This window comes from Chrysemys picta, chromosome 19 (genome assembly GCF_011386835.1).
Source record: "Chrysemys picta bellii isolate R12L10 chromosome 19, ASM1138683v2, whole genome shotgun sequence".
Lineage (NCBI taxonomy): Eukaryota > Metazoa > Chordata > Testudines > Emydidae > Chrysemys > Chrysemys picta.
Genome location: NC_088809.1, coordinates 23,038,652 through 23,053,395, shown reverse-complemented (window position 1 = coordinate 23,053,395; position 14,744 = coordinate 23,038,652). Strand labels below are relative to the sequence as shown.

General features: G+C 41.8%; 1 protein-coding gene across 5 annotated transcripts in view; it reads right to left on the bottom strand.

Moving 5' to 3' along the window:
• Positions 1 to 14,744, bottom strand: part of CWF19L1 (CWF19 like cell cycle control factor 1) — a 57,664-nt gene that overhangs the window by 37,521 nt on the left and 5,399 nt on the right. For 4 of the 5 annotated variants that reach the window (XM_008176710.4, XM_024113160.3, XM_065573294.1 and 1 more), the window contains exons 4-6: positions 9,738 to 9,839; positions 7,103 to 7,317; positions 4,672 to 4,790 (exon numbers count right to left, since the gene is read on the bottom strand). In XM_008176710.4, the coding sequence (XP_008174932.2) occupies positions 4,672 to 4,790; positions 7,103 to 7,317; positions 9,738 to 9,839 (436 nt within the window). Of the gene's footprint in view, positions 1 to 3,223; positions 3,563 to 4,671; positions 4,791 to 7,102; positions 7,318 to 9,737; positions 9,840 to 14,744 lie in introns of those variants that run through there. The other variant, XM_042846160.2, reaches the window with a different exon arrangement.

Genomic DNA, 14,744 nt, shown 5'->3' with positions numbered 1-14,744 from the left:
TATTATCTTGCCCAGGATTGATGTCAAACTGACAGGTCATTACCCTTTTCAAAAGTTACACATTAACTTTATTTCAGTCTTCTGGAACTATCCCAGTGCTCTAAGACATATTGAAAATCAGCATTAACAGTCCAGCGAGCCCTTCAGTCAGCTCTTTTAAAACTCTTGGACGGAAGTGATCTGGCTGAAAAAAAAGTCTGATTTTAGTAGCTTCTGTTTAAGACTCCAGAAATACTAGTGGAATGCAGTGTTATGATCACATAAAATGGGACTGTGTCACGTGTGTTCCCTAAATACATAACAGAAATATTTATTAAACACTTCTGCCTTTTCTGCATGATGATTGATAATCCTACCATTTCTATCCAGCAATGGACCAGTGCCACTGTCAGGATTCCTTTTGCTCCTAATAGATTTAAAAAACTCCTTCCTATTATCCTTAACTCCGCTAGCCATAGATTCCTCCTTGTGTCTGTTGGCTTTCCTTTTTAATTTTCTACAATTGCTAACTTCAGATTTATATTAATTACTATAAATTTCCCCTTTCTTCCATTTGTTATATATTATTTTATTAATTTTGTATAGCTGCCTTCACCACTTCCCCTTTAAATAACCATTAGAGGTTTCCTTCTCATTTGTGAGATTGTGGCTTTTGGGGCATCTAGGAAGGTGTTCTTAAATGATCCCCAATTATCATTCACATTTATCTGATGAAAATTTCTTCCCAGCTGATCTGGCTTATAATTGTTTATAGCTTTGTGAAGTGGGCCCCATTAAAGCACCAAGTATATATATATTCCTGGTCTGGACTTTATTCTGCTTGCACATTATAAATGATCAAATCATGATCATTTGTACCTAAACTGACCTTAAATTAAGTTTTGTGATCAGTTCCTCTTTATCTGTTAAGATAAGATCTAATGTAGAATTCCCATGTACTGATTGCAACACTTTTTGGAGGTAGGAAATTGTTATTTGTAGGGCTATAAAGCAATTAAAAAAATTAATCGCGCGATTAAAAAAAATTAATTGCCCTGTTAAACACCATTTATTTAAATATTTTTGGATTTTTTTTCTACATTTTCAAATATATTGATTTCAATTGCAACACAGAATACCAAGTGTGCAGTGCTGACTTTATATTTATTTTTGATTACAACTATTTGCACTGTAAAAAAAACAAAAACTGCATTCAAAAACAAACAATGTAAATTTTAGAGCCTGCAAGTCCACTCAGTCCTACTTCTTGTTCAGCCAATCGCTCAGACAAACAAGTTTGTTTGCATTTGCAGGAGATAATGCTGCCTGCTTCTTGTTTACAAAGTCACCCGAAAATGAGAACGGGCATTCTCATGGCACTTTTGTAGCCGGTGTCACAAGATATTTATATGCCAGATGCACTAAAGATTCATGCTTCAACCACCATTCCAGGGGACAGGCATCTATGCTGATGACTGATTCTGCTTGATAACAATTCAAAGCAGTGAGGACCGACACGTTCATTTTCATCATCTGAGTCCGATGACACCAGGAGATTTTCCTTTTTGGTGGTTTGGGTTCTATAGTTTCTGCATCGGAATGTTGATCTTTTAAGACTTCTGAAAGCATGCTCCACACCTCGTCCCTCTCCGATTTTGGAAGGCACTTCAGATTCTTAAACCTTGGGTCGAGTGCTGTAGCTTTCTTTAGAAATCTCACATTGGTACCTTCTTTGTGTTTTGTGAAATCTGCAGCGAAAGTGTTCTTAAAACAAACGTGCTGGGTCATCATCCGAGACTGCTATAACATGAAATATATGCAGAATGCGGGTAAAACAGAGTAGGGGACATTGAACTCTTTGGGGGAGAATTCTGTCACAAATTTCATTGATGCATTTTTTTTTAAACTGGCGTCATCAGCATGAAAGCATGTCCTCTGGAAGAGTGGCCGAAGCATGAAGGGGCATACGAATGTTTAGCATATATGGCACGTAAATACCTTGCAATGCTGGCTACGCAAATGCCAGTTCTCACTTTCTGGTGACATTGTAAATAAGAAGTGGGCAGTATTATCTCCTGCAAATGTAAACAAACTTGTTTGTCTTAGCGATTGGCTGAACAAGAAGTAGGACTGAGGGACTTGTAGGCTCTGAAGTTTTACATTGTTTCGTTTTTGAGTGCAGTTATGGAACAAAAAAAAGTTGCACTTTCACAACAAAGAGATTGCACTACAGAACTTGTATGAGACAAATTGAAAAATACTATTTCTTTTTATCACTTTTACAGTGCAAATATATGTAATCAAACATATATCCTTTAATTCCAATTACAACACAGAATACAATAAATATGAAAATGTAAAAAAAATCCAAAATATTTAATAAATTTCAATTGGTATTCTGTTTAACAGTGCAATTAAAACTGCGATTAATCGCGATTGTTTTTTAATCGCGTGAGTTAACTGTGATTAATCGACAGCCCTAGTTATTTGTAATGTTTACAAAATCCAAGGATTGGTAGCATAAGACCTCCAGCATATGTCACTCAAACTTAAGTCCCCCCATGATCACACATTTTTCTCTTCTCTTTACACATTGTAGATTGGTGCGTAAGGAAGCAAGCATCCTGTTCCATGGGTAATTTGGTGGCCTGTAGTAGAGACCAACTAATACCCCGTCTTGTTCTTTATATATTAGGACATAGATCCATAAGCAATCAAGATCATTTTCTTCTGAGTTATCAGTGACTCGGAAAAAAGTTATGCCATCCTCCGTCCCATCGTCCCCCCCGCCCAACACACACACAGCCACTCCCCTTTTGCTCGCACAATCCTTCCCAAATAGGTTATAACCACTGGCTTTAACATTTCATTTTATGAATCATCCAACCAGGTTTCATTTATATCAGCTAGATAAAATTTATGCTCATAAATGAGCAATCCCCGTTCCTCTTGTTTGTTACTCAGGCTCCAAGAATTAGGAAAATGTCAAGAATTCAATTCAAAAATTTCTTCTCTTCATGTCATTTGCCTCTTTGCTTAATTTAGTTCTCAACATCTCAATTTTGTTCTAAGGACTCAGATCTTCCCTCTTTTTACCATCCCCTTTTACTATTAGTTTAACTCCCTCCTGGCTAGTTAGCTAGCCTGTCCTCCAGGAGATTGGAGGTGAAGGCTATACAAGCTACGCAGGCCCCTCTCCCCATAGAGCATGGACCAATATTCCACAAAACCAAAGCTCTCCTACCCAGCAATTCACATCCAGACTCTTCTGCCTTCCTTTGAACATAGGATATGAAGGATCTCAAAGAAGATTGTTTGGACACTCTTCTTCAGCATGCTCCGAGTTCACTGAGGTCATCTACTATCTCTGAGATATCTCCCAACACTGTGCTGTTACTGCCAATTTGAACCATCACCAATGGATCCTTCCCCGTAGACTTAAAAAGCTTATTCAATCTTAGATTAACATCTCATGTCTTGGCTCTGGAAACGTAGCACACTCTCCGGTTGTCCTCCTGTCCCTTGCAGAATACTATTTCAGTTCTTCTGAGTACTGAATCCCCAACAAGGATTGTCTGTCTTCCTTGGAAAATTGGAGAACTCTTTGTGGGTAAGCTTGGTATTCTTATAGGTTGGACAGAGCTGCCACCCACACATATGTTCCATACATACAATCATAGAAGATTAGGGTTGGAAGAGACCTCAGGAGGTCATCTAGTCCAATCCCCTGCTCAAAGCAGGACCAATTCCCAACTAAATCATCCCAGCCAGGGCTTTGTCAAGCTGGGCCTTAAAAACCTCTAAGGATGGAGATTCCACCACCTCCCTAGGCAACCCATTCCAGTGCTTCACCACCCTCCTAGTGAAATAGTTTTTCCTAATATCCAACCTAGACCTCCCCCACTGCAACTTGAGACCATTGCTCCTTGTTCTGTCATCTGCCACCACTGAGGACAGCCTAGATCCATCCTCTTTGGAACCCCCCTTCAGGAAGTTGAAGGCTGCTATCAAATCCCCCCTCACTCTTCTCTTCTGCAGACTAAATAAGCCCAGTTCCCTCAGCCTCTCCTCACAAGTCGTGTGCCCCAGCCCCCTAATCATTTTTGTTGCCCTCTGCTGGACTCTCTCCAATTTGTCCACATCCTTTATGTAGAGGGGGGGGCCCAAAACTGGATGCAATACTCCAGACGTGGCCTCACCAGTGCCAAATACATCTCTCCCTTCCCTTGGGCCCAGCAGGCCCAAGGGAAAGTATCTTTCATAGTTTCCACAATGAGGATCTGGTATCGATAGGAACTACTAGGTGTGTGGAATTCGTCCTGCTTCTCTTCCCTGTGGTGGCCAGTCTGCCTAACTTCATCTGTCTCCAACCATGTAGAATGCTGCTGTGACCTCTTGGTGAGGAAACGTGTTTTGTGAAATCCACAGTAGCAGTTATTCTATTTGTAACAAATTCATAGGGATGTATTGCTGACATTTATTATCAGCAGTGGGTCAACTTCCTAGTGTAGATGGGGGTTATGGCCAAAAAATATGCTTGAGATGAAGTCAGGGTGTACGCTGGAATAAATTAAGGTACCTACAAACTATCATGCGGCTTCAGTAAATTATAATTTTAGAATTGCTTCCCATACGTGCTAGAACACCAAACTTTCTTATAAAATAAGAGTGGTTTCTCAAGGTCTTACATACCTATAAGGAAGTCTTTCATAATGGGTCTTCTCCAATGCAGCAAAGTGATATCTTGGCTTCAGACTTGTGGCTAAATTAGATATTAACACAGATCCACATCTCTTAGTATCCATTTCTCCCTGTAAAAGGCAAATAAAGCATTAGACTAAAATCCTGTGGGTTTGCAATGCAGAGAAAAATGGTTCAGCACAGAGTTTCTTTGTTCTGTGTATTTTAGAGATTTAGTGCTCTGCACCTCTGCTGAGCAGCAGCATGGTCGAGCCAGAGTTCGAATTCTCCCATAGATGTTGCTTGCAGTGGGGCTTGCGAAGCTCACCTATTGACCCAGCTCTTCCCGCTACCAGAGAGCGTACTTTTTAAACAAAGGGAAAGCTCTGGCACAGAGCTCAGAGGCCCTGGCAGTGGGCGGCTAGATATAATCCCCATATCCCCCTCGTTAGCTGCCCCCCGGCCCCTCCTTTCTCCCCCCCTTAGCCCTGTTCTCCATTGGACACCCTCCATGAACAAACGAGACTGGGGAATATCTATGCTCCCCCTTCTTGTCCCCATCCATGAGAGCTCCCCAGCCCCCACAAATGCCCTCACCATCACTGCTACAAGCACTGGCCCAAATAACCGTCTAGGTAAGTCAGGCTGGGACCCTCCGCCAGCAAACCATTTGTGGGGCCCCAGATTAAAACTGCAAACCTTTAAAAATAGTCAAACTCTTTCTTCAAACCTTGATTACTTCATTAATATAAATGAGATCTCCAAATAGAACAAGTACCAAGTTTCTAGTTTTAGACTTTAAGTGTTCAGAGAGAAAAACGTGTGTTTAGAATATATGGGGGAAAATTATTTTTCCCATGTCCACTTAACATAAAAACTGAACATTTTTGCTCAAATTTTCATCCTCCACTTCGAACAGTCCCCATCACCATACCCCTTCTTTAGCCAACACCAACCATGACATTTCTCCTACCAAAATGTGTTTGAAAACATTAAGAGCAACTGAAAATGGGAGCTTGACTGGAAGTTGGAACTCAGCTTTATAGTGGATGCTTCCTGCATTGACTACAGTAAACTGACGTGTAACAGAAAAGTCAGTAGTGCAGGAAAAATGTGTTGAGTGACACTTAATGACCTTCACTCAGGTAAGAGGTATATAAACATCGGTAGTATCACAGGGTGAGCTAGCCCTATAAGAGTGTTTGTGTCCAGCCTCACCTGTGCCTAGTTTACCACCCAGATCATTGGACAGAGTCCAGAGACCACGTGACTGACAGCCAGGCCTGTTGGGACTTACTTATAAAAGGCAGCCTGTGCTCAGTGAAAAGAAAGCTAGCAGGAGCAGCACTATGCTAGCAGGTTCTCCAGGAAGTGGGGCCTGGGAAAGGATCAACAGAGACTCCACTGACCTCCACACAGCAGAGAAGAGACCGTGGGAGCAGGAGGTGCTGAGAGAGAGTGGAGTGAGACTCTCCAGAGGCAGCAGACTGACAAACAGCAGGTCATGTAGGAAACGGCTGAGAGAAAGTGAAGCAGGTGGTTTGGGCCAGAACCCAGAGCAGAAAAGTCCTACCTATGGGTGATGGGTATATACTCCTGCACGGACGACAAAAAGTCAAAAGTGCCCTAGGAAGGGTAAGGAGGAGTCAGAGCTATTCAGAGCCCAGAGAGGGCTGGAAGGACTTATTTCTTTAGTTGGATTTTTGGCTGTCCCCAGAAGAGAGACTAACTTTTAACCAGAGGGTCAAGAGCACCACAGCAATGTACAAGCCCATAGAAGACCACTGATCATAGAATATCAGGGTTGGACAGGACCTCGGGAGATCATCTAGTCCAACCCCCCTGCTCAAGGCAGGACAAATCCCCAAACAGTTTTTTTTTTAACCGCAGTTCCCTAAATGGCCCCCTCAAGGACTGAACTCACAACCCTGGGTTTAGCAGGCCAATGCTCAAACCACTGAGCTATCCCTTTCCCCCGATAGTGGAGAAACTGAGGTAGCAGATGTGCCTCATCACTAGGGAGAGGTAAGCTGCTGTTACAAGGAGTCTGCAAGAGGCCTGTGGGTGAGATCAAATTATCCAGCATACTTCACACACATGAAACTAAAGAAGTTACAAGATCCGCAAGTCAGCTAGTAAAAGATTCAAAAGATTAATTGGAATGAAAAACGGCTCAAATTTGTACCACAAACAATCCTAGTGTGGAAAACAATTAGTCCACAGGAAAAATGACAGCTCATTGTCTGAACTCAAGAAGACACCATGGGGCCCTACTTACCCATTTCAAGAGCCAAGATACGCATCCTCAGAACAGAAACCAGTCTGACAAACCATTTTTAAAGCTTTTTTTTTTTTTTAAATCTACAAATAGCTACAGTGAGTGGAAGTCAGAGTATTAGATAACTGCACATGTAACCCATTTCAACTGAATTTGAATACTTACAGGTTTATTTCCAAAATTCCCGACACCTCTGGGCCAGGGGGATGTCAGCAAGATATCGACACCTTTGAATTTTGGAGTAGATAATAAAGACATTTTCAGTTCGGACACATCCTTGGAGCTGAAACTGTAGGCAGGAGCTGGCTCACTCAGGGATTCTGTACCACTCAGGTAGGCAATCTGCAACCCTGAGGTGCCGCTGAAAATACCCTTACGACCTGCAGTAAAACACAAATGAAATTAAGTATTGGAAGAAACTACTAAAATGTGTCATGCTAAGAGGAGGCCAAGCTTTGCAGCCCTTGCTTATGAGGAAACTGACTGGCTCTGGTAACGCATTAATTGCAGTCAGGACTCCAGGATTTAGCTCAATGACTGGAAACCCCTTTCCATTTAAAATGCTCAGGGGGATTAAAGGGGCTACAAAAATAGAAAACACAATAATAATGGGGGATTTCAACAAAACCCATACTACATGGGTATATGTCAGCTTAGGATGGGACACAGAGATACAATTTCTAGACATCTTCAATGACTGCTTCTTGGAGCAGCTAGTTCTGGAACCCACAAGGGGAGAGGCAATTCTTGATACAGTCCTAAGAAGCACATGGAATCTAGTCCAAGAGGTTTTTGAACAAATGATAAATTCAGCAGTAATAAGTCACTAGGACCAGAAGGTATTCACCCAAGAGTTCTGGAGAAACTCAAATTTGAAATTGTAGAACTACAGTATTAGCTTTGGTATGTAAACTATTGCTTAAATCATCCTCTGTACAAGATGACTGGAGAGTAGCTAATGTAATGCCAATTTTTTAAAAAATGCTCCAGAGGTGGATCCTCGCAGTTAGGTAAGCCGGTAAGGCTAACTTCAGTACTGGGCAAATTGGCTGAAACTATACTAAAAGAACAGAAATATCAGTCACACAGATGAACACGATTTGCTGGGGAAGAGTCAACACAGTTTTTGTAAAGGAAAATCATGCCTCACTAATCTATTAGAATCATTTGAGGGGGGTCAAACATGTGGAGAAGGGTAATCCAGTGGATATAGTATACTTAGAAAAAGAATTTGACAAGATCCCTCACCAAAAGCTCTTAAGCAAAGTAAGCAGTCTTCGGATAAGAGGGAAGGTGCTCTTATGGATTGGTAACCGGTTAAAAGGCAGGAAACAAAAGGGTAGCAATAAACAGTCAGTTTTCACAGTGGCAAGAGATAAATAGAGGGATTCCCAGGGGTCTGTACTAAGACCAGTGCTGTTCAACATATTCATAAATGATCTGGAACAAGCGAACAGAATGTTAGGAACCATTAGGAAATGGATAAATAATAAGACAGAAAATGTCATAATACCACTATATGAAGCCATGGAATACCCATCGCCTGAATACTGCATAGAGTTTTGATTGTCCCCTCTCAAAAATATATATTAGAATTGGAAACAGTACATAGAAGGGGAACAAAAATGATTAAGGGTGTGGAACGGCTTCCATATAAACAGAGATTAAAAAAATGGGATTGTTCAGCTTGGAAAAGCGACGACTAAGGGGTGATATTATAGAGATCTATAAAATCATGAGTGGTGTGGAGAAAGTGAAAAAGGAAATGTTATTTACCCCTTCACGTAACACAAGAACCAGGGGTCAGAGGATGTTGTGAAGGCCACAAGTATAACTGGGTTCAAAAAAGAATTAGGTAAGTTTACGGAAGATATGTCCACCAATGGCTATTAGCCAAGACGGTCAGGGACGCAACCCCATGCTCTGGGTATCACTAAGCCGCTAACTGCTAGATGCGTGAACTGGACAACAGTGGATGGATCACTCAATAATTGTCCTGTTCTGTTCATTCCCTCTAAAGCATCTGGCATTGGCCACAGTATTACCCAGTATGGCCATTCTTATCTTCTGTGTATGGACTAGCCTACGTGAGCTAGCTTGAATCCAGCTAGCATGGGTAACAATAGCAGTGAAAACAGTGCAGGGCAAGCTCCAGTAGAGGTAGTACAAGCCCAGTTTGGCCCTAGGTATGTAGCCTGACTGCTAGCCCTCTCTGAAGTCCGTGCTGCATTGTCTTCAGCTAGCATGAATCCACGGCTGTTGCAGCTCGCACTAACTGAGGTAGACTAGCTCATGCACAGTTCTGTTGTGTGGACGTACAATAAATGCATAGCTGAATTAGGAAGGAAAATTCATACTGCATATATGCAATGGATTTTGTTCTTTTGCCATTAACTTGTTTCCCAACAATTTTTTCCCCAAAACTGGCAGCTTGACGACTTCATTGAAACTTGTCCAACAAGCTCAGTTTGACAATCCAAATAGCTCTGTTGAGCTCATAAGAAGTTGAAAATGTTGTAAAAGTACAAATGATGTCTTTTTATGTTGCTTATCGGAAAAAAAGCAGAATGGATTTTATTAAGGTTTCAAAAATAATTCATCTTGGGCCTGAGACTCAGTACGAGAGATTAGTTGACATGATTTCTGAAGGAAGGTATCAACAAGTGAAGAAATGAACAAGTGAAGTTTGGAATGAAAGGGCCATCACAACCTAAATTAAGACACCCCTACAGCAACATTTTAATACTCCCATAAAGCGCACATCGGATTCCCAACACAGAAATAAAATCTATACCATTACCTAAGTATGTAATGTTCTCAGCTAGTTCACAGCCATTGACGTCTGGAAAATAATGTACAGTTTCCGGGTTATTGGCACCCAAGACATACGTTGGAACAGGAGCTAGAGAAGAAACACACATAATTAGTTCACTTGTTTCAGAACTGTGACATTTATTTGATTCTGTATTTACTATTATGACATAAAGATTCACCACAGAGGAAATGTACTATAGTTATGGACCAAGAAATTGAGTTTGTTAGATCCTGCCCATTTCACTGAAATTTATTAACCACCAGTTAAAAAAACAACACACACCTAAATTGAACATTATAGCACATACTAATACAGTATATTAAATACTGTTTGTTTTTTTTAATTTGGTAGATTTCAAGTTGACTGTGTCCCTTAAAAACATCTTCATTGATAATGCCAACAAGATTAATAATTATAATAATAATAATTAATGGAGATATCCCATCTCCTAGAACTGGAAGGGACCTTGAAAGATCATTGAGTCCAGCCCCCTGCCTTCGCTAGCAGGATCAAGTACTGATTTTGCCCCAGATCCCTAAGTGGCCCCCTCAAGGACTGAACTCACAACCCTGGGTTTAGCAGGCCAATGCTCAAACCACTGAGCTATTTCTCCCCCACCATCCCTGATGATTCTCCCATCCCTGCCTCCATCAACTGTAATCTCCCCCCTCAAGAAAAGCCAGTGTAAATAATCAAGATTTGCATGACACCTAAGAGCTCATTAAGCTTTAGCCCTGAAGAACTAAAAGATTGCCGATACACAACTTGCACCAGTTTCACTTACGTTTGTTTAGTTAAAACAGTGCAACTTGTGTGTGGACTCATCAGTTTAGCTTTCACCTATAAAAATGTACCGCCATAAGCTAAAGAGATAAACCAGGTTTAAACCACTCTAAGTGCCCAAAGTGAACAAAGTTGCATCACTTCACCCCATGAAAATAAAGTGACATCTTTACTTATATCCACACAGACTGTGTGTGTCGACCAGGTCTAAGAGCGACTGGGGGTAAGTCAGTCCAGACCGGAGATCTCCCTGCCCTCTGAAGACTGAGTTTAACTCCTCCATAACCTGAGAATGGTGAAAACTCAATCTCTTCCAATACTGCTGCTAACCTCTCTAGCAAGGTTTGATGTGAAACAGGTCAATCACCATCTTTCCCAGCTTAGAAAAAATGATCTTTTATAAGCCACCCAGGAAATCCAATCAAGAACAAACCCCTTTGTGATAGGACCTGTACAGGCAAGTAACAAAGACTAGAGTTCCTACTCCAGACACTACAACTTACATACTAAACAGGACAGATAGATGAAGCAGAACAGAGTGGGGCTGGATCAAGGAAATGAGGTAACAACAGAACAAAGTTTAGCTGGAAAGCAAAACTCAGCTGTCCCGGCCAATGGGAGCAGCAGAGCCAGCACTCGGGTCAGGGGCAGTGCGCAGAGCCGTCTGCCGTGCCTCCACCAAGGAGCAGCCGGGACAGGTTGCCACTCCCAACCTCCCAGATCCAGCATCCCAAAACCCCTCCTCAACCCCTGCTCTGAGCCCTCTCCCGCACCCAAACTCCCTCCCAGAGCTCACACCCCAACCTCCAGCCCTGCACGTCCTCCCACACCAAAACTCCCTCCGCCTTAGTTAACTGGCATTTTTCACTGACTGGCACCCCCCATTCCCCCAACATGCTGGATAAAAAAAGCTTTTACTGTACATGCCTAACAGGGTGGATAGCCGCTTTAAAAAACACACCTGGATTTTATTTAAATCTGAATTCGATTTAAATTAAAAAACAGATTTTTTTAAAAAATAAATCTATTTAAAATTAAATCTGAAATGGACAGCCTATGTTAAAGTCAAAATTTATCAATTTATTAAAATAATTTTAATTAAATACCAAAAATAAGCAGTACATAGTTTCTCCCAAGTTTTAAAGAATGTTAAACCACTGAACTGGTAGGAGTCACTGGCTAAGCACCTGGAACTAGAGTTTGCTGAGATGCTAAATCAGCTTCTCACAACAGGAACCACTTCTGCAGGTGCTGAGAGACTATTTTCTTCATTTCAGTTCATTCAAATAGCTCAACTCAATGACAAATTCAAAGAAACCTACTGGGAGTTGAAAAAGAAGGAAAGCTTGTTTTCCTCTTCCAATCTATTAATAAAAACTAGCTAGGTGGGAGAGGATGAGAACTACCAGTTCCAAAATCTTGAAGGACAAACTGACCAGAAATAATCAGTTCCCTTCAATAACTACTTATAATACACCTCTACCCAGATATAACGAGACCCACTATAACACGAATTCGGATACAACGCGGTAAAGCAGTGCTCTGGGGGGGCAGGGCTGCGCACTCTGGCGGATCAAAGCAAGTTCAATATAACGTGATTTCACCTATAACGTGGTAAAGATTTTTTGGATCCCAAGGACAGCATTATATCGGGGTAGAGGTGTACTTCCTTTGTATAATCAGTTTTGAATGCAAAACATGTTCTGACAAGTTTGGTACATATTCAGCAAGTTTAAGGTAGTTTTATTTAATAAAAAAATAAAATGCAATTTTTGTGAATTTCTAATTTAATCTGAATTTCAATCCAAACAGCTTGGCAAATCACAAGTAAAAAATACCTACCATTTTCTAACAAAAAAAAAAAGTAAAAACTTGAATACATGTAAGTTGGGCTATACAATTGCTTAAATAAACGTGAAGCAAGAAGAATCAAATGTAGTGTATAGGTGTGACACCCTGATACCCCAGTATGCACCATTGTCATGTAATTAGGATATGCCTTATACAAAATATGCCTTGTGAGGTGTCATTCTAAAAGTCTTGTTCTGCTAGACATCATTGGATTGTGTGTGCTATTCTCATGTGTGAAGTTATGAAGTTTGGCTATGTATGTGTTTCAGTAACATGTCATGAGGTTGAAAACACCGACAGGCAGACTTTCAGGTATGACAGTAAAAAGACCAAACAATGTGAACGGCTTATTGAGGAAATGCACACAAGCACAAGGATTACCCCAGGAACTGTGTACAATAGAAACCTCTCTGAGATAGCACTACACAATGGGAACTGTTTGACCCAGGTCACAACAAAAGAGCTTTCCAGCAAGTGGGAAGAAGATATAAAAGGGGGAAAATGACGTGGGGGGGGGGGGTCCTCTCTCTCCCTACAACACCACACCTGGAAACACCTGAGGAACAAAGACTGAACTGTGGGAAGTGATGGTCCCAGGCTAGAAGGATGTATAGCCTGTGTATGAAAACCTGGGAAAGCCAAAAGCAACTTGTGCCTTAAGCATCAGCCAGCCTGTTCATCACTCAGGGTGAGAATCTGTTAATTTATATCATACCTATCTAGTGTGTTAAGCTAAATTCGCGGTTTTTGTTAATTTACTAAGGTAATCTGCTTTGATCTGTTTGCTATCACTTAAAATCTATCTTTTGTAGTTAGCAAATTTGTTTGGTCTCTTAAACCAGTGTGGAACCCATATTTGGGACAGAAAGCTTTGCATCTCTCTCTCCACATTGAGGGAGAGGGTGAATTTTATGAGCTTACGCTATATAGCTCTCTATACAGCGCAAGACAATACAGTTTGGGGTTTACACTCCAGAGGGGTTGTGCACTGGTGTGCTGTGCAATTCCTTAGCTGAGCTCTCCCATGCAGAGCTGATCTCAACATCTGTGTCAACATAGCTGCACCTGGGTGTCTCTCTACTTGGGTGTGTGCGGGAAGCGGGCTTGAGAGCCTGTCACAGCAGCACAGAGTAAGGGGAGCCCAGGCTGGTGGGACAGGCAGGCTCAGTGGTATCCTAGTGGCAGCCTGGGGGGAACCCATCACAACAGGCTACACTTAGTTGCAAGTCAACCTGTTTTAATAGTTACCAACTACGGGGAATCCATTTTTCTTTAGGAAAATAACTAAAAAGAACAAAGGTAAAACACCCTTAAAATCCATGATTTAAATCAAGGATTTCCTGCTTGCGGAATAAAAATTGGCTATTTTAAATCAATCCACCCTGGTACCCAACATCTCAGACAGGCACACAGCCCCTCCTGCCAGTCACATCACGTCATCTATATTTTTAGTGAGCTTGCTTGATCAGAGCTAATGCAGATATGTCTACAAGCTGGGAACTGCATCCCCAGCTTGAAGTGTAGAGATACTCTAAGAAAAAACAAGGTAAGGTGGCAGCTTTACAGATTTTCACAGATAAGCTTCTCTCATAAATGTGGTGATGGGACCTGAGAGGGAGTGGGGGATAAGGAAATGGGTAGTTTCTCCTACACAGGTGGAGAAGGGGTCTATGCTGGAGTAATGAGAGGCTCAAAGAGAAGCAGATGGGCTCAGTAAGTCAAACGGCATTTCATACTTAGAAATATTTTGGTAGAACAGCTGCATGGAAACAGAATCCTCATGTGCCTCTGTTCTGGGCACAGAGTGTTCAAAGCACTCTTGGCCCTTTATTATGCGCTCCCGGCCATGACAGAAACCTGGGCAAGTGAAATACCCCAATGAACACATCTCAAGTTGGGAAGGACAAGAGGAAAGGGCTTCAACGCTAATTCTTTTCACTGCTTGTTCATTAATTTTCAAAGGATGGTTCACTGTTGCTGTCTAGTGCAGCTGCCAGAGGGAAAAGATGGGGCAACAGGGAACAGATGTGGCCAACTACATGTGTTGATAATTAACAGCTTGAGCTGCCCCCAGCTCAGTGGCAGAGAGGAGACAACCCAGTATTGTACAGTACTGGAGAAATTACACAGATAGCAGCAAGCTGCACAGCATACAGACCTAACACTCCATTGAGTGCGAAGCAGCAGGGCCTAGTTACTATTACTCATAGCAATCCACTGACAGCCCCAAGCCCTTTGCATACACGCAGACATTTGCAGCAGGCACCCAAAGGCGCACACTGATCCTTTCTTGTACCAGCAGCGGCAAGCACTGCCGAGCACATTGCCTTCAGCTTCCATAACCCAGAGCTGAATGGC